This window comes from Lepidochelys kempii, chromosome 3, assembly GCF_965140265.1.
Source record: "Lepidochelys kempii isolate rLepKem1 chromosome 3, rLepKem1.hap2, whole genome shotgun sequence".
In the NCBI taxonomy this organism is placed as follows: domain Eukaryota; kingdom Metazoa; phylum Chordata; order Testudines; family Cheloniidae; genus Lepidochelys; species Lepidochelys kempii.
The window spans coordinates 166,841,453-166,857,874 of NC_133258.1; the positions used below are offsets into that span (position 1 = coordinate 166,841,453).

General features: G+C 43.2%; 2 protein-coding genes across 9 annotated transcripts in view; one reads left to right on the forward strand and one right to left on the reverse strand.

Moving 5' to 3' along the window:
- Positions 1-3,840, reverse strand: part of DTL (denticleless E3 ubiquitin protein ligase homolog) — a 33,071-nt gene extending 29,231 nt beyond the window's left edge. For 2 of the 3 annotated variants that reach the window (XM_073338961.1, XM_073338962.1), the window contains exons 1-2: positions 3,564-3,663; positions 2,704-2,829 (exon numbers count right to left, since the gene is read on the reverse strand). In XM_073338961.1, the coding sequence (XP_073195062.1) occupies positions 2,704-2,829; positions 3,564-3,609 (172 nt within the window). In that variant the 5' untranslated portion in view covers positions 3,610-3,663. Of the gene's footprint in view, positions 1-2,703; positions 2,830-3,563; positions 3,664-3,805 lie in introns of those variants that run through there. The other variant, XM_073338963.1, reaches the window with a different exon arrangement.
- A 146-nt stretch (positions 3,841-3,986) lies between these two features.
- The window catches only part of INTS7 (integrator complex subunit 7), a 69,024-nt gene continuing 56,588 nt past the window's right edge, over positions 3,987-16,422 (forward strand). For 3 of the 6 annotated variants that reach the window (XR_012158241.1, XR_012158240.1, XM_073338956.1), the window contains exons 1-8: positions 3,991-4,245; positions 7,139-7,268; positions 8,763-8,909; positions 10,100-10,237; positions 12,127-12,173; positions 12,963-13,162; positions 14,217-14,339; positions 16,222-16,339. Coding sequence is in view for 4 of the 6 variants with exons in the window: in XM_073338956.1 (XP_073195057.1) it covers positions 4,155-4,245; positions 7,139-7,268; positions 8,763-8,909; positions 10,100-10,237; positions 12,127-12,173; positions 12,963-13,162; positions 14,217-14,339; positions 16,222-16,339 (994 nt within the window). In the remaining 2 variants the exon portion in view is untranslated. Of the gene's footprint in view, positions 4,246-7,138; positions 7,269-8,762; positions 8,910-10,099; positions 10,238-12,126; positions 12,370-12,962; positions 13,163-14,216; positions 14,340-16,221; positions 16,340-16,422 lie in introns of those variants that run through there. The other 3 variants (XM_073338957.1, XM_073338958.1, XM_073338960.1) reach the window with 3 other exon arrangements.

Below are 16,422 nucleotides of genomic sequence, written 5' to 3' on the forward strand. Positions count from 1 at the left end.
TTGTTCTGCTCTACTTGGTAATGGAGAAGCCTCAGCAGGAGTGCTGTGTCCAGTTCTGGGCGACACACTTTAGGAAAGATGTAGATAAACTGAAAAGAATCCAGAGGACAGCAACAAAAATAATAAAAGATTAAACAAACTTGACTTATGAAGAAAGGTTAAAAAAACTGGGCATGTTTTGACTTGAGAAAAGAAGACTGAAGGGGGACTTGATAAAAGTCTTCAAATATGTTAAGGAGTGTTATAAAGAGGATGATGACCAATTGTTTTCCATATCCAGTGAAGCTAGGACAAGAAGTAATGGGCTTAATCTGCAGCAAGGGGGATTTAGGTTACATCAGCAGTTCTCAATCGAGGGTCTGTAGCCCCTGGGTGGCCTTGAGCCCTTTCTGGGGGGCTGTGGGACCCCATGGCTGGAACCCAGAACTCCCCTGCCGTGGGGCTGAAGCCAGAAGCCCTGGCGCCCTCCACCGTGGGGCTGGAGCCAGGAGTCATGGGGCTGAAGCCCCAAGCACTGGTTGCTTCCCCTCCCCACAGTGCCAGAGCGGAGCAGTCCCAAGGACAGCTCCACACACCCCCACTTCCTCCTCTCCCTGCCCCTTGGTCAGGTCAGAGGCGGGAAGCCGGAGCCTGGCTGCTGCTGCTCTGGCTGGTGCCATGGAGTGGGCAGCCGCGGCATTCCGTCTCCCGTTGCTGGTGCCTGGGGTTGCAGCTGCTCCTCAGCTCATGCAGCCAGTAAGAGCCACCTAGGCAGGGGGACCCGGATCTGTGGCTGGCAGAGCCCTTGGCGAGCAGTGACCACAGGGGAGCCCTCCTGGTGCACAGCCCCTAGCTACCCCCTTCCTGCACCCTAAGCTACTCCCCTGACCACACACAGCCCCTAGCTACCCCCATACCTGCACACAGTCCCTAACTACCTCTGTATCCTGAGAGGTTTTCAAACTTTTTGAGCTGAACTCCCATCACACACAACTCAGACAGGCTGGGTGGTCTACTGAGGTGAGTCAGGGGGTGGAGGTGACGCTGCCACCATGTACCCTTATGCGGAGCTGGCCCAAGCCGCCGCAGCGCCTGCCCCCACAAATAGAAGTCAAACTATGCCTATGTCCAAGGGCTCACCCCCTGCCACGCTGGGCCTTGGAGTTTTTATAGCATGTTGAAGGGGGCCTTAGAAAGGAAAATGGTGAGAACCCCTGGGTTAAATTGTAGGAAAAACTTTCTAATGATAAGGTAGTTAAATTCTCAAATAGGCTTTCAAGGCACGTTTTGGGATCCCAGTCATTGCCCAGAACAGGTTGGGCAAACACTTATTAGGGTGATCTAGGTTTATTTGGTCCTACATCAGTGCAGGGGGCTGGAGTTGACCTCTAACGGTCCCTTTCTGCCCTACATTTCTAGGATTCTATTGACTTATTTTATCCCATAATTTTACAGATTCTAAATGCAAAGTGAGCCTTTAATTTCTCCTTAACTTTTATGAGTCAAATGTTTTAGAAAGAGTTTCTTCCCTAGATTCACAGTAAGGTCTTGGATTTGATCAGTTAACTCAATGTCACAGTAATTTGGGTTCTTTAATATATTTGTTCCTTGAATAAATCTGTTAGTGGAAATATTACTTTTACGCAAAATGGTTTGATAGTGCAGACAGAATAACAAATTCCGAAGCGCAGAGGAAACAGATATCCTATCATTATTTGATGCTGTGAGGTTTTTAGCATGACCTCTGGATTTGGAAAGTAGCATATAAGGGGGACTGGATTGCTCAGGGAACTAGTAATGAGCTGCCAAAGTCTCCTCTCAAGGATGATGGTACAAATCCAACCCAAATGTGTAGTGGTCAAGAGCCAGGGCCATCTGATAGCTGCCCAATGGTCCATGGAAAATTAGTTGACTTAGTTCATTTCTCATGGACAGGTATGCTCATCACCAAAGCCAGCACCCAACCACTCTTACTACTGACTGTCACCTTATTCACAGTGTTGAATAAATATAAAAAATGAACTATCCTCTACACCCTTTGGTGGTCCCTCCAGGCCAGGATTGAGACTGGGGCAGAAGGAGCAGTGTGGAAAAACTTGCACACCTAATGTCAGTGCTATACCAGCAGATAGGGATTTCAGTATCCAGAGCTGTCAAATAAGCCAGCAACTTTCACCTATGCTACACTCACAGAAAGACTTAAAAGGTTTTTTATTTAGTAAGAAGGGATACATATGGGATTTTAGTAGCACATCTTCCTCCTCACCAGTTTCTATTTACTACTACTCACTCTGTTCCAGGTTCTAGTTACTTATGAACCAAGACCAACTGGCCTAATTTTAAACCTGCAAACATCTTAGCTCCACATTAATGAGACATACTTTGCCTTAGACAAGGCTGAAATCAAAAGCTGTTGAAGTGTGTAAATGCATTTAAATTCTTTAACTGAGCACACTTTATTAAAATGCATAGAAATCCCATGATTCTTCCCACAGTCCATTGTGCTGCATAGCTCTAGTATACCAAAGTAAATCATAGTGTTACTCAGTTCACCTTATTGGTTGCTCTAATAGATGTGTCATTAACTGTCATCTACTTTGTCCTTGATATAAAATAAGGAACTCTTTATGAAACTTAATATTCAAAATAAATGGTTACAATATCTGTCCATATGCACAGCTTTGGCTCTAGCATAGTATTTTGATTGCAGAAAAGAACACTTACCTGTAGAAAAGGTGCAACCAAAAGGTGGAACTGGCATTCCCATCTCTCCATAAGAAAGGTGGTCATCTTGCTGACTACACTGATAGCAATCCAAGAGGTGTTGTAGGGGATATTGCAAGGACAGACCTAAAAATAAGAAAAAGATTGATATGAATCAGGATTTTGAGTGGCTGAAATGAAACCCACCCACTTCCTTGGGTCAGAGGTCTTGTCCACATTTTGTGGACTCATCCACGTTGATGGGGTTCTGCACTTGGTCATGGAGCCGAAGTACTCGTCATAATTTGAACACTAAACAGAAGAATCCACGACCTGTGCGGGGCGGCATTTGCTATACCATTCGCTACACCCCCCGCGTTAGAAACGTCTTATCGAGATGCGCCAGAGCTGTAGCTCACGAAAGCTCATGCTCAAATAAATTGGTTAGTCTCTAAGGTGCCACAAGTCCTCCTTTTCTTTTTGCGAATACAGACTAACACGGCTGTTACTCTGAAACCCATCATCACAGGTAGCTGCGAGCCCCTCCCCGGGCTGGACAGAGCCACCCATGGGGTGATCTCTCCAGAGAGGGGGCGCCCCAGCAGTGGGGCTGTCCAAGCAAGGACAGAGCACCAGGGGCGGCACTGCAAGGGACACACACCCCGTGCATCGGTCCCGCTCGCCGCGGAGAGAACAGGCACCTGCCTTCCCTCCCCGCGGCCCTGGCACCCACCCCCCGGCGTCGGGGCCGAAGCCGGGCAGGCGGTGTCCGGCGGAGCGGGTGGGGAATCCCAGGAGCTGCGGGCTCACGCAGCGGGAGACAGGGATCCGGATCCCGGGGAGCGGAGGGTCGGGCCCGTGGATCGCGGTCCGTTACTCACGCTGCGGCCCGGCCTGGGCCCGGTGGAGGAGCGAGCGGCAGAGCATGACCCGTTACACAAGCAGCGGCGGGGACACGAACGAACACAGCACCGACCATCCACTCCCGCCACCCGAACTACCCGCCAATTCGCCAAACTCCATTCCCGCTCCCCATTGGACAGAACGACGGGGACGGGGCTACAGGCCACACCCGCTACCTCCCATTGGGCGGTGGCTCCGGGGCGGGGCCACGAGACCACACCTATTTCCACTCTGCCCATGGTAGATGCTGCCGGCGCTACGGTGAAGGCGGTGGGTAGTGGCACGTCACTGCACAGGGGCACCTATCGGAGCGCGCTGCGCATGTGCGAGAGACCCAGTGGCGGGAGTATGAGGCTCGCTGGGTCCGCACGTGCGGTGTGCAGCTGGTGACAGCGCATGCGTCCCCAAACGCGGTGGCGGGAACGTGACAGTGCGTGCGCACGCTGTAAACCCGTCGGTGGTGTGGCGAATCGCGCATGCGCAGCCGCAGGAGACGGTTAGGGGCGCTGGTAGCTGCGCACTGAGTTTACGAATCGTGCTGTGAGCTAGTACCGGGAGCGGGGAGCGCTATGGCCTCCGGCGCTAAGTCCTTCCTGGCGGACGCGGGCTACGGCGAGCAAGAGCTGGACGCCAACTCCGCCCTCATGGAGCTGGACAAAGGTAGGGAGAAGCCGCCCACCGCCCTGCTGTGGCAGCGCAGCGCGCATGCGCCGGCACGTAGTGGCCGCCCCGCCTCATCGAGGGGCTGGGCCGCGCGGGGTGTCTCTCCCGGGCCCCGCTCTGGGCCAGCCCAGGGGAGGACGAGGCCGGCCGCAGAGACACGCCGCCCTGTGCCCCCTCCCTCGGTCCGGCTGCGGCCCCTCCTTCGCGGAGCCGGTGCCCTGCAGCCAGCGGCCGGGCTGAGCGGCTCCTTCCCCTGGTACTGTTCGTGTTGCGATCGGGTCCTTTGTGCCGCCCCAGCATAGAGCGCCCAGACGGCGCCCGGCCGGGGCGTTTACAACCCCCACCGCCTCTTGCCGCTCCCCGGGTGTGACCGAGCCCTCTGGGCAGCGGCGGGAAGTCTGGCCCGGGTGGGTTCTCCTGCTCTTCCCGCCCCTGCCCCCCGCAACATCCGAGCGCCTTCCAGCCGTGCGTCCCACTGGCCGGCTAGCCTCTGCCCCCTGCGCGTTCTCTCGTCCCCGGCCCGTGTGCCAGAGAGGCTCCTGGGTGGGACTTCATTTTAATCAGATGTGTGTAGCTGTATGGTCATGTTAGTGACGGCAGGGTCAGAGAAACGTGCCTTGGACTGACAACAGAAGGTGGCTTGTGGTGGACCTTAGCTCCTGTGAAAGTTCATTGCACAGTCTTGTTGGGCCGGCCCTTGAGCAAACTGCGGAAAAGGATTGCTCAGTGGTTTGAGCATTGGCCTGGTAAACCCAGGGTTGGGAGTTCAATCCTTGACGGGGCCATTTAGGGATCTGGGGCAAAAATTGGGGATTGGTCTTGCTTTTTGAGCAGGGGGTTGGACTAGATGACCTCCTGAGGTCCCTTCCAACCCTGATATTCTATGATTCTGTGATTCCTGTACAGATTAGCTTTACCCTTATTGTGCCAGGGAAGAGAAGTTGTTAATCACAGTCTTCATCCTAGAGCTTTGGCAGATCTCACAGGGCAGGTCTACACTAAAAACACTGCATCAGATGCTCGAAAGTGAGGGGAGAGCCCTCACCTTCTCATCGTTAATCCACCACTGCAAGAGGCAGTAGCTATATTGGTGGGAAAACCCTCCCACCAGCATACCCCTGTATACATTGGCACTGAGGTTGGCATAACTAAGTGGTTCCAGAGTGTGAATTGTTTACTGAGTGACATAGATATATCAAAGTAATTCTGGAGTGGAGACCTACCCTTAGATATTTAGGTCTAGATCAGGGGTAATCAATATATTTTTCATAAAGGTATAACTTTCTTGGTCAAGGTCCAGACTCCAGAGAAAATAATATAAAAAAACCAACAATAATAAGTAAATAAAAGATTTTGCAGTCTCTTCAAAAGTGTCTCGCGGTGTCGATTTGGCACATGATCCACCTATTGACTATCTCTGGTCTAGGCCATTGAGTACCTGTGTAGGGAGTGGAAGACAGGTCTGATTTGTTTGTGGTAGCCACTGTTGCTGACAAAACGTTCTGCAGCATTCTGTACCAATTGGAGTTTCCTAAGCACTGAATGTATCACGTCTATCTATGTTGCATTGCTGTAGTCCAACTAAGAGTTGATGAAGGCATTAATAACTGAGGCCAGGTTATCTTTGCCAGGATGTGACAGATCTTCTAACCAACTGGAAATGATAGAAAGTGGTGAACTTGGATGCTGATATGAGAGCTTAGTGTTGGTGAGGAATCCAAGAGCACTTCTAAGCTATGGACTGGATAGAATTATTTGTTTTTGGGAAAAAATAATTAATGTGAAGAGCTTGTCAAGTACTACATGACCCAAACTAGTTGTAGCCTTCTCATGCTACTGCAATATACATGCATCCGATTAAGTGAGCTGTAGCTCACGAAAGCTTATGCTCAAATAAATTGGTTAGTCTCTAAGGTGCCACAAGTACTCCTTTTCTTTTTATGTTTAATAATAACTGTTAACTAAAGTGAATGTGGATTGAAGTCTGTAGGAGAGCTGACAGAATGCCAGGGTCTGGAATTCGCAAGATTGTGCTCTGTGCTTGCTTTGTTGCCCTTATTCTGTGTATCTAATACCTCAGTAATATTTGTCAAGTGCATTCCTTAAGTGACTTCTGTAGTACCAAAAAGGAAACAAAAAGTAGTTCAGTTAATGACTCAGTAGTGCTAATCATGAGTATATTTGTATTTTGTTTGAAAGTTATCCTGCTCACTAGTTAATGATGGAAGACTGATGATGACTCAGTTTTCAATTGATAGGGACCAAAAGAGACATTAGACACTGCATAAAAGTATCAAAAACGTCAGTTTTAAATATTCTCTGCAGAAAGAATGTTTAACTTCCTTTACACTTTCAGAAAAATCAAAATTACCCTGACTTTACATATTTTAATGTATGTAAATTTTATCCTATCCAAGACCCTAATCTTACACACTTAAGCATGTGTGTCACTTTGCTCCTGTGAGTAGTCCTATAGTCTTCAATGGGACTACTCATGTGAGTAAAGTTAAATGTGTGTTTGGGTGTTTTCAGGGTCAGGGCCAACTGTATAGATGTTCTCATTATTCATATAAATGTCTAATCCTTTCTAAAATATCCAGCTAAGCTTTCTGCCTCAATGGTATCTTGTGGCAATGAGTTCTGTGGGTTAATTACATTGTGCCTGTGTGTGGAGTGTGTCTTTTTTATTAGTTGCAGATTTGTTACCTTTCAGTTACATTAACTTTGCCCTTAAGTTTTACTTGAGAGGGTAAATAGCCCATTTTACCTCCTATATTAGATTTGTCATGCTCCATCTTATTTCCACTCTAGATAATCTTGAGTTTTTCGGTCTTCCGTCAGGGAAAACCATAGCTATACTGCTAGAAAATAATTGTTGTTTTTCACATAGGCCTCAGGTCTGGAAAACTTGGGGAGCAATGTGAAGCTGTTGTCCGTTTTCCCAGACTCTTTCAGAAATATCCATTCCCGATTCTCATTAATTCTGCATTCCTAAAGCTGGCTGATGTTTTCAGAGTTGGGTAAGTATTGTGCTGCTTCACATCCCTGATCCTCAAGTAATTTTCTCTGATCCATGGTCCTTTGAAGCCTAGATAATCTTCCTGCTTTCCCTACTTCACAGCTACTATCCTGTCTAAGGGCATGGCTACACTTGCAAGTGTAGAGCGCTTTGAGTTAAACCAGCCTTCATAGAGCACAGTAGGGAAAGCACTGCAGTTTGTCCACACTAACAGCTTCAAGTGCACTGGCATGGCCACGTTAGCTGTTCTTGCAACGGCCACAGAGAGCAGTGCATTGTGGTAGCTATCCCAGCATGCAAGTGGCTGCAATGTGCTTTTCAAATAGGGGTGGGGGGTGGAGTGTGACAGGGAGTGTGTTTTGTGTATGTGGGGGGGGGAGAGTGGGTTTTTGGGGGGCTGAGAGCATGTTGGCATGCTGTATTGTAAGTTCAGACAACAGCAGACCCCCTCCTCCCCCCTACCCGTTTCTCTCTCTCTCACACACACAGCATTCCACAGTAATCGTTTGCTTTGTCTCAGAGCAGATAAGCTGTCAGAACAGATAAGGCTGTCAGAAACGGAGCTTTCAAAGGGCATTCCTGTAGCGATTCCAAAACAATGATGAGTGGCCACTTGACTTAAGGGGATTATGGGATGTTTCCGGTGGCTGATCAGAGCGCAGTAATGCGACACCTTGTTCACACTGATGCCTGGGCGTTTCAGCCAAGACGCACCAAGTGTTAATCTTCTCACTGAGGTGGAGTACCAGGAGCGCTCTAGCCACAGAGTCAGAGCGCTCTACGTGACTTGTCAGTGTGGACAGGTAGTGAGCTAGGGCACCCGGGGCTGCTTTAATGCACGCTAACTTGCAAATGTAGCCAAGCCCTAAGGAGGGTTGGATGGACTCTGTTTGGAGCCAGCTGACATCCTGCGTGGTTTGGAGTGATAACGAACAATTGAAGGCATTGTTATTCTGTCCTTCTAAAGTAATGGTTCTCAAACTGTTGTACTGGTGACCCCTTTCACATAGCAAGCCTCTGAGTGTGACCTGACCCCCCACTCCCTAAATTGAAAACACTTGTTTATATATTTATCACCATTATAAATGCTGGAGGCAAAGCGGGGTTTAGGGTGGAGGCTGACAGCTTGCGACCCCTGATGGGTCCTGACCCCCATTTTGAGAACCCCTGTTCTAAAGTTTTGTCTGCAGTGGGAATTTGCCCCAGTTACAGCCATTGTTGATCAGCCAGCAATGTAGATGCAAACATAGGTCCCACTGACACCTGCATCCACTCGGACCTCTTTGCAGTACTACCACTCCCAAAAAAGGATTGAGCCCAAAACATATACTAATCCTAGTACAAAACAAATGTAAAATAGGGTGTTTTGTAGTGGTCTGTAAATTTAATTTATTAATTTAAATCAGTTATAATCATTATTCTGATTCCCAGCCTGTTTGTGAATTTCCATTACACAGAAGTGTGTGTGTAATGTACTGTGTACATCTTCCAATAGAAACAACTTCTTGAGGCTATGTGTCCTGAAAGTCACTCAGCAGAGTGAAAAGCACTTAGAGAAGATCCTGAATGTGGATGAGTTTGTGAAAAGAGTTTTCTCTGTGATTCATAGCAATGATCCGGTTGCTCGAGCAATCACACTCAGGTATGTCTTCCTAATTTAAAACTACTTAGCCTAAGGCTTTATGTGACGGCTGTTTAGTTAGAAAAGTAATGTTCATTAATTATTTAGAGTCTTTAAAAACTGGAATTAATTCTGCAACATTAAGAATGAATATCGGGCTGTTTCCTCTTATCCAAAGGAAAGTACAAGACAGCTGTTTTTAAAGGGAATAAGGTAACATATTTGTGACCTGAATAAGGAGGATACTAGATATCTGTTTGATGTGGTCAGAGTTGCCCAGAGTTGCCTAGATGTATCAGAGAGCAAAACTGCATCTTACATATGCAGTATTGGTGGGTTGCATGCACAAGTACCTTAACTTGTGTTTTGTGCCTCCTGGAATGTATAAAACGTGTATGTTATGTTACCACTCTTGCATTTGATATATTGAGATCACAAACTGTACATAAATTTCCATTATGGTTCCACTACTGCTTGTACAGAACCGGAATAATTTGACTTTTTACAACATTTTTTTTTTTTGTATCTGACTTATTTTCACCATTTCTACTGATCATTATAGATTTTTTTTTCCTCTACCTCTGCCCTTGAAACTTTCGGCTCATTGCATGATATGTGAACTTGGAGGAGGTTTCCCTGCATTGTCCAAGTAGTGCACAAGGTGTAAACTCCTAGGAAAGCCAATGAGAAATGCACAGTCAAAACTTTTGTGTAACTTTAATAATGTTAGCGGTAACAGACTGGATTCACTCAAACATCATGGGATAAATTGCACCTCCCTGGCCAGCGTGGGTGCTCTGCCAAGGGTGAGAGACCTCACCCTGAAAGAGGACTTGTGGTGGTAACGCTGCTTTCCTCCCTTACATTTTCTGGAACTTTAACTGAGCCCTGTTGGTACAGGCTTCTCAGGTGATGTCTTGGGTCAGCACAAGTCATGATCACATCTTGATAGATTATAATTGCTTGCTGGTTCAGCAGTTAAAAAATCTACAGTTGGTTAGTTTTGACCTCAGTAAGCAGTTGTGAGGAGAAGGAAGGCACAGAGTTTTGTGGTTAGGTAGGAAGCTTTTGACCATATATTATGTATGTCTGAGCTTTCTTAAAGGAATTACTGCAGATCTAATTCTTCAAAGTTTATGTTCATTTTGGTTCACATTTCCCTACACACTGAATTAGTTGCTTTCTGATGCCCCTGTGATTTATTTCTGTAGGATGTTGGGGAGTATGGCATCCATAATCCCAGAAAGGAAGAATGCACATCACAGTATTCGCCAGAGCCTGGATTCCCATGATAATGTTGAGGTCGAAGCTGCTATATTTGCTGCTGCTAACTTTTCTGCACAGTCAAAGTAAGCTGTAAATTCTTCTGTGCTCTTATTGTTTGTATTTTAAGGAGTGGAAGCACTATTAATACAGTAGGACTCTTCACTGTCCTTCAGTAAATTTGGGATCACCTTCTGCAGTACTTGCCATGCCATATGTGGGGAGATACAAAAGAGATCTGTACCATTTATAATGTACAGCATGAATGTTGCAGGAAACTTGAAATCCTATTTAAAACCACACCCAGCAGGGGCATTTGAAACTCATTGAAATTTGCTTTCATTTTTTAAAAGCTGTGAGGAAAAGTTAAGAAATATAAGGGGGAAAAAACTTTAATTAAATAAACATGGTAACTTAAAAATCACACTCTTATCTAAATTTTTTCTTTACTTTTTAAATGTAATCCCTAAAATTTCTTTAATTTAAAGGGATTCAAGGGGAATTTTTTCCATGTTTTTCCTTTATAGTCAGTTTTTGTGAATTCTTTCACCGAGGTGAAGACCATTTAAAAAATACGAAAACCCAAAAAATGGAAGTGAGATTATAAAGTGGTAAACATGGGCAAGGGGAATCCATGGCAGAAATAGTGTCTGAAATTACTTTCAACTTTTTTTTTTAAAATTTGTCTATTTCACGTTGGTGGTGTTGCTCTAAATTTCCTACAACCTACTCTTAAAATGTTAAGAATGTCTGGAAAGTGAGTGAATCTGGCAACTACAATTGTATTTTTAAAGTGAGAAAAATTCAGTGGACTCCATTTAAGATGGGTGTCAACATTTTTCCAAACCAAACTGCCATTTTATATAGTTCCTGTGGTCACTAATGGTGAACTGTATAGGTTGTGGGGTTTTATTAAAAGAATCCCCAAAACCTTCTTGTGCAATTTTAAGAGGAAAATATTCTGTAACATTACATTACCTGTTTCAGAGTAACAGCTGTGTTAGTCTGTATTCACAAAAAGAAAAGGAGGACTTGTGGCACCTTAAACTAATAAATTTATTTGAGCATAAGCTTTTGTGAGCTACAGCTCACTTCATCGGATGCATTCAGTGCCACAAGTACTCCTTTTCTTTTTGCAATTACATTACCTGTGTTTTAACCAAATCTGAGTCAATTTCTATCTCCTTGGAATCTGCACTGCAGATTCCCTGATTTCTCTGAGGGGGACTAAGTGACAATAAACTGTCCTAAACAAAGGTTTGAACGAACCATCACTTCTGTTTATGGAGAGTTTCATAAAAATCACAATAATCTTAGTAACTCATTTTAATAGAACATGTGCCTAAAACTCCTTTATCCTGCAGGTTCAGTAATCAACCCCATTAACATATTTTTTTAAAATCAATTGTCTACACCTGGAGCACCCTATATTTTGTTCTACAAATAAAGACTGAGTCAAATAAAACTTCTTGCTGTTGTTCAAATAGCATTACACAAGGTTAGGGAAAGCTTTTGGTTGTAGCAGTCTTTCCCTAGAATCTTAAGTCTCTACAAAAGAGCACTTGTAGCAAATTACATTGTTTAACACATAATGTAGTGATCTTACAAGAGTGTTAGCATTGGAGCAAATGTTCCTGCTTGTGTTGGTGCGGATAAAGATGGGCAAGAGACTCAATTCTTTAGTTAGGCTAAGTGATAGACTTGGTAGATCTGTAATCTCAGGTTGAAAGTCTAGATTAATGGAAACTAATTATGTAACAAGTGTCTAAATGTGGCATTATTCTGTGATGTTGACTAGTAGCAGCAAATTTCAGTCAAGCAAACAAAAATGTCTTTCTGGATTTGCAAAATTACTCTTAAATCTTGAAGTTCACAAGCACAATCCTGCTTTTTATAGTCCCTCTTAATTTCTTGGATCATTATTAAACCATAACAGTCACAATTTGAAGTTCAGTTGTGTCTTTTCTCTTCGCAGGGATTTTGCTGGAGGAATATGTAACAAAATCAGTGAAATGATTCAGGGTATGTAGGTGTATTGAATAACGGGAAGAAAATGAAAAGGTTTTAGTATTGTCCCTCCTAATGTTTAAATGTTACCAGAATCCATTGCTCCCTCATCCCTATACTTCCCTGAAACATTCCAGTTGCCTGAAGTTAAGTGAGCTAACGAATGATGCCGGGCAGGGCTCTGGACTACAGCTTGAATGTCTTCAAAAATGTAAATATCCAAAGCATGTTCTAATGTATCTGGTAAACTGAATCCATGTGTGTCATAGCATGTCCAAATACTATGTAATGTGGGTTTTTATGTTGACTTAGAATCTCTAGGTTTCTCTCTTTGCCTCTAGTCTCTGACAAGGCTGCCCTTCTGTCTTGAGCCTTTTGCAGTGACTTAATGTTATAACATGGGTCTCTTTTCCTTTATTATAATTGGAATAATGTAATGTAATTTGAAGGATGACTATTAATATAATTGAGGCACACCCAAAGGAGGAGTAATTGTTTCCCAGCCACTTTACCCATCCATTCTTAAGGCCATTCTAATTGAGAAAGGCTGGGTCCCAGTCTCCTTGGAAACTGACAATACTGCTCTTTAATGGGCTGGTGGAGTCTGTTTAGCACTGAGACCTGCTGTTTCAGGAATTGCGTCCTGCCTCCAGCACTTCTAGCTGCTGCTGCCCACAACTGGCGTTTACTTTGTCTTTCTGTGTTTTTTTGTCTGTCACCAATGTCATTTAAATGTAGTATTTGAAAAGTTCAGGGTTCATTGAGATCTGCTCTGGCACCTAAATACCTCTTTCCATGCACTAGGCTTAGCCACGCCAGTGGACTTGAAGCTGAAGTTGATCCCCATACTACAGCACATGCACCATGATGCCAGCCTGGCATCTAGCTCCCGTCAACTTCTCCAACAGCTGGTAACATCCTATCCTTCCACCAAGATGGTCATTGTTACTCTCCACACCTTTACTTTGCTTGCTGCTTCCTCTTTGGTGGACATACCCAAACAGGTAACACGTAATTGCTCTAAAGGTAATCCCTTATTTGAAAGTGCAAAACCGCTTAAACATCTCAGTTCCTTTCTGATAGTGAAAATAGTTAGATCATAGTCTGTGTTCCTATCCCTATTGCAGATGAGAAGTATCCTAGAAACTGCATTTATTTATTTATTCTTTATTTATATACTATTTGTCTCTTCAACCCCGTCCCCCGTCCAAACAATCTCCTCCTTAAAAGGGGCAATAACATTTGATACCCTGCTTCTCTTGGAGCTCTTACATCTTGCTTCTTGTATGCAGGCCCCTGCACTTGCTTCTCACTCTGTTGCCTTCTCTGATTAGTTGGGATCCTTTCCTTCCACCAAACCCAATCTCTTATCTGCAAACTAGAAAAATGAACATACATTTAAGGTCTTTGTATGTAAAGAGGCACTTGAACCCACTGATGTAAATTACAAATATCAGTCAAGACATGGAACTATAGTGACATTCTCAGCTTAAAGGGGGAATGTTTTCCTCTTATGTAATTGTAACTCTGTGGGCCCAGACAAGTGATGAGCACACAGTAAATCCATATATAAATGAAGTGTGGTATTGGGTTAACTCATTCTTATTTAAAAAAAAAAAAAAATCATGAAAATCTGTTGGTCCACTCTTAGCCTCTTGTAGCCACACTAGACTACAAGATCTATCACTGGCAGCCTTTAGCCTAACAGAACAACTATGTCTGAGATGGCTTGGGTAAGTGCTACTCCAGTTCAGAAGCCACTGTTGATGGTATTAGATATAGGCAACCTGAAACATGATAGGATACCTGGTGTGCTCCATTTTTATGGAAATATGTAGACTGCTCTCCCAGCCCTTGGGTGTTTAGCAGCAATGCTGTCTGAGCTCTGAACAGTCCTGAATGCTTTGAATATACATGTGAATCGTATACAGTTACCTTGTGAGCTTTTTTTTTTTTAAAGGATTTCTCTGTTGCAACCTCTGCTTACGTGTGTGGTTTTTTTAACTAATTTAACTACAGAATCCTACTTAATATTTTAAGCACTGTTTATTGTTGCAGATTCAGCTTTTGCTGCAATACTTGAAAAATGACCCCAGGAAAGCTGTGAAAAGACTTGCTATCCAAGATCTAAAGTTATTGGCAAACAAAACTCCACATACATGGAGCAGAGAAAACATTCAGGTTTGCAATCTTTAAGAAACATTTTTATTGTAAAATTTTTCAACTAAATGCAGTCTTTTTTTTACAAATGAGTATAGAAGTATAGATGTCCCTGTTAAACATGGAAGACTAAGCTTGTCCATTTTAGGAAGAAATGTTAGTTAAAAGTAGCAGCAGTGCTCTTTTTAAGCAATTCTTGCCTTATGACAGGCTTTGCAAGACAAACTCACATCAAGCTTCTCTCAGCAACACTAAGCACTTTCATATTGGGCTCATATTAATGAGTTAGATGACAGAGTGGGATGTTCTTCTACCTCAGATTAATGAGTTTGGTTTTCTTGCCAAACTGACATGTCATTTCTCATTGTAAATGTGCCTACAGGGTATCAGATGCATTTCAGGTTTTTCTTAATTTTAATCGCCCTCAACTGTCCACTAACAGCTGCTTGACAGAGTAGCTTAATTTAAAAAAGTCTTTGGTTTGTGCATTGGCTGTGTTAATACATAGTTTGAGTTGCCCTCCCATACCCCAGTTAAAATGCTTGGACCACTATATTTAAATTTTTTTTTTTAAAAGGATAAAATCTAATACTTTACAAGCCAGCACAGAAAAGGCCGTACTACTAATGCAGGTGGGAGTTGATGGGGAAACTTCATGAGAAGGACATTGCATAGTTTTTCTTGGCCCACCTGGCAGGGGTGAGTACTTAGACATGTGAAGAGATCGCTTGAAGAGGAGGTCTCGAATAAAGCTAGATTTATCTTCATGTACAGTTTTAAATACCAGAAGTGGCAGCCTGTAAAATTAATGAGGGCTGTCAAACTATTACTATTAAAAAAAATAATTGTGATTAATTGCAGTTTTAAGCACACTGTTAAACACTAATAGAATACCACTTTAAATTTATTAGTTTTTGATGTTTTCTACATGTTTCAAATGTTTTGATTTCAGTTACAATACAGAATACAAAGTGTACAGTGCTCACTTTATATTTTTTATTACAAATATTTGCACTGTAAAAAATAAAAGAAATAGTATATTTCAATTCATTTCATACAACTACTATATTAATACTCATCCAAAAATATAATTTCAATTGGTATTCTATTAGTGTTTAACGGTACGATTAAAACTGAGATTCATTTTTTAATTGAGTTAATTTATTTTAATTGCTTGAGTTAATTGCGATTAATTGACAGCCCTAAAATTAATATGTTCTCTCCTTAGCTGAGAGATCAGACAGGCCTGTGGTAGGACTGCAAACTTATCAAGGCAAGCAGTGCTAAGACCAATGGGATTCGGACTTCCAGAAGCTACCATAACACAAATAGATGATGATGATCAAGAAAATTCAGTGTTTATTATCAGCAAGCTTAGAATCTTTATTCTTTTCCATTGGATAATTTTTTTTTATTTAAAAACACTTTTTTGTAAGTGGTGTTGCAGGAAGTGACACTTGAAACTGTTTACAGACAGTTCTCCTTGAAACAAGGACCTTCACGGATTGTAATAAGTTGAATATTGTATGCACTATCTGTGGAATGGTGGATAACTCTGTCTCCAAATTCTACAGAGGTTTTATTATTGAGAAATGTCAGGTGAAAAGTTAGTGATCATTTAACAAACATAATATATTTTATTGATAACTTGTGAAAGCCATGTCACTTTGAGGACAAGACTTGTACACAGTCTATTAAAATTGCTTTAGGACAGTGGCAAGTGAGGAAATATATTTGCAAGATCTGAATTTGATGTCGATAGTGATTTTTTTTTCCTATACAGTTTTACCTGTATTAAAATTAACTACAAAGTTTAAAAAAAAAAAAAGAGCAAACATTTTTGAAGACGGTGAGTTTGTAAGATTTTTTTCCCCCCCCATATTCTTTTCTCTTTGGTTTTTAGGCACTCTGTGAATGTGCTCTTCAAACTCCTTATGACAGCTTGAAACTAGGCATGCTATCTGTCCTTGCCACGCTGTCAGGAACTATTGCCATCAAACAGTACTTCAGCATAGCTCCAGGTAAGAAGAGCAGATTAAATCAGCCAAATTTTAGCCCTTTTATTGTAGGGGTTTGATAAGTGTTGATCTTCAGCCACTTTATT